Raw genomic sequence first — 2,868 nt, 5'->3', positions numbered from 1 at the left:
GCATGTCCGTTTGAACATGTTGTGTCTCGTTCAAACGGACAGCCTGGCACTATAAATAGTGATGTGTTCATTTCAAACGAACAGGTGTGTATGTGTGTGTTTGTGAGTCGAGGTGCTGTCGGATTTGTATCAGAATCATTGTAAAGACTCGCAATCAGTAATAGAAAGAGAAATTGGAAGAAACATGTTGTTTTGACTTGGTTTGCTCTGTTTCCGCCTTTGTAAACTGAGATGAACTACTTCTACTGACGTTTAAGGTCATCGGAACGATCCTACACATAGCCCGATTGAAACATGTAATTTAACGAGAGTGAATGTTAAATTAACTGGAAATTAGGATGAAAAGAGTTTAGTTTTTAACTCCACAAGAAAGAGAACCCTTATAGAGATTACAAGTTGCAAGCCACTTCGATTCTCAAGTGGGTCGTTGTTGGAGAGAAAACATACTAAGTACAACATATATACGTTTTCATAATGTATAAAGTAAATTACAAATTATGTCCTTTAACTATATGTGAAATTGCAAATTATACATTTATCTTTATTAGTTTCTGACGACGGGCCAGTGGGGAAGCCCACTTTACCCGCTTTGGACTATTTTTCTGAAAGCCCAATTACGTGTCAGCCCACAAGATAGAGCTGCGTTGTCCATTAAGGTTTCTCTTCTTTTGTAACGGGCGGGAAACAACTAGCAAAAGGAACAGAACTCATTTAATGCTCGATAAGAAAAGGATCTCGTCTGAATTACTGTACTTCTCCGGCTGGGCATTAATTAAGGGGGGCATCTCACCGTTGGGGGCCAGACACGTGTCTGCACCCCCCGAGAACTACCAGAAACCGTTAGATCACGTGTGGGAGATCTCTGATGAGATAAGAACTGGCTATTATATAAGAGAAGGCATAAAGGAGCCAGGGGAGGTATCATCTCCGGCACCCTCTCATTTACTACACCCTCATTTACTCATCTCTCATTAACTTCCCACCAACATTCCCCCATAATTAATACACACACATATTAATTAGATTCACACCAAAGAGGAAACCTTCTGGTGATTATACTCATCGGAGGAAACTCCTCTCATTTTCCGGCAAGTTTACTTACTCTCACGCCGGAGCTTGGTCACGGATCCCCCTCCCAGGGTCCTCCGTGGCGAGGCTAACGGTTTACTCTTTTGTAGTAACGAAGATAAAGGCTCTTGACGTCAGCGAAGATCCATCTAACGTCATCCGGGAGTTGGGTATTCGACATTGGCGCTATCCGTGGGACATCAGCCTGCTCAGTGTTCCCACATCAAAACTCGACGTCTAAAGAGCAACTTATCCCACCAAGAACAACATGGCAACCCCACATAACTCACGAGTCACTCAGACGGCACAAAACGATTTGGACAAAGTCACTGTAGAAGATATTACCCATGAAGAGGGTAACGAGAACCAGGTAGAGAACCCGGAAAATGCAGAGCATATCACTCCGGACTTTGTGGCCATGCACAGGGAGAAGTTAACAAAGTGCCTTGAAGATTTAAAGAGACAGGAAAAGCTCGACAACCTTAGGCTAGACTTTCTTTTGACACACCCTCCAGCCAAGAAGGAAAGAATCTTTAAAACAAGAACAACAATGGTGACCAGCTGGAAACATTTATGACTGCCCTGAGGCAGATGTCCTCAGAAGAAAGAGAGGATCTTATCACAGGCCAGAAGTCCAAAGAGAAAGGGAGGGGGAAAGACAACTTTGGTGATAGTGGCTTGGATCAGCCATATCTACCACGAGACTTAGCCGAGGTCTCAAAGTTCACACGAAGAATCGCAGAAGCACCCATGCCCCCCAAGACGAAGTTACCCCCGGGCTTTGACCGTTATGATGGAACAAGAGACCCCAAGGACCACCTGCATGCCTTCCGGGGAGCGGGACAACTAGGAAGATGGCCCATGCCAGTATGGTGCCACATGTTTGTGCAAACCCTGACAGAGGGAGCTCGGCTTTGGTTTGACAACCTTCCCCCGGGGAGAATAGATAGTTATGAAGAGCTAAGCGAGAAGTTCCTCAGGAACTTTGGCCAACAGAGAAAAGTGGTTAAAAATCCGAACGAGATCCTTCACATCAGACAAAGGGATAACGAGCGAATAGACCAATACATGGAGAGGTTTGTCAAGGAAAGCATGAACATTAAAGACGTCCCGGAGATCATGAAGATCAGCAGTTTCATAAACGGGTTGAAGCATGCACAGCTGTGTGAAAAGCTGGGGGAGGAGTTCCCCCACTCATTTGACAATCTTATGGACAGGGTCAGGGCCTTTGTCAGGGGAAAAGACACAGTCAGCAAAGCGAAGGAGACGGATGTCACCCCTCGGAGGGCCACCCCAGCTGCAAGGCCCCCTGATAAAGGTACACCTTATTCCCGAAAACCTGCCTTTGATAGAATGTTACACGACAGAACAAGGCCCTCATACTCCCCATATAGACCCCGAGGGAGGGGTCTCCCTCCTTACTCCGACAGCTTCACCCCTCTCACCAAGACCCCAAGCTAGATACTGGCCACGGAAAGGATAAAGAACTCCTTCCCGAGGCCACCACCCATAAAACCGGGACCGAAAGCACAACCAAACGAGTATTGTGATTTTCACAAAGGTTTTGGGCATAAAACCGATGACTGCATGTACCTAAAAAGGGAAATAGAAACTGCGGTGAAAACAGGGAGGTTAGCCCACTTGGTCAAGGAAATCAAGGAGGGGGGAGGGGATCGCAAGGGAAGAGATGCAAGGGAGCCGGGGAGGGCAGATGTTGATATGATTAGAAGGAGGAACGAATTCGATACCACCCGAAGTGTAAAGGCCAGGATCCTAGGTTCCCCGAACTGCATGAAAGCT

The 2,868-nt window shown here is 46.3% G+C and overlaps 1 protein-coding gene across 1 annotated transcript; it reads left to right on the top strand.

Annotated features, from left to right (window-relative positions):
• The first annotated feature begins 1,641 nt into the window (after nucleotides 1-1,641).
• LOC110901417 lies at nucleotides 1,642-2,529 on the top strand. The gene has a single exon (XM_022148248.1). The coding sequence runs from the start codon at nucleotides 1,642-1,644 to the stop codon at nucleotides 2,527-2,529; it is 888 nt and encodes a 295-aa protein (XP_022003940.1).
• Nucleotides 2,530-2,868: the final 339 nt, after the last annotated feature.

Source organism: Helianthus annuus, chromosome 13, assembly GCF_002127325.2.
Source record: "Helianthus annuus cultivar XRQ/B chromosome 13, HanXRQr2.0-SUNRISE, whole genome shotgun sequence".
Classification (NCBI taxonomy): Eukaryota; Viridiplantae; Streptophyta; class Magnoliopsida; order Asterales; family Asteraceae; genus Helianthus; species Helianthus annuus.
Note: the sequence above shows the minus strand (reverse complement) of the source record. Positions and strands in the feature narration are given on the sequence as shown.

What these genes read in the sequence shown, in the direction of transcription:
- LOC110901417 (XM_022148248.1), top strand. Translation starts at nt 1,642, where the DNA reads ATGACTGCCCTGAGGCAGATGTCCTCAGAAGAAAGAGAGGATCTTATC.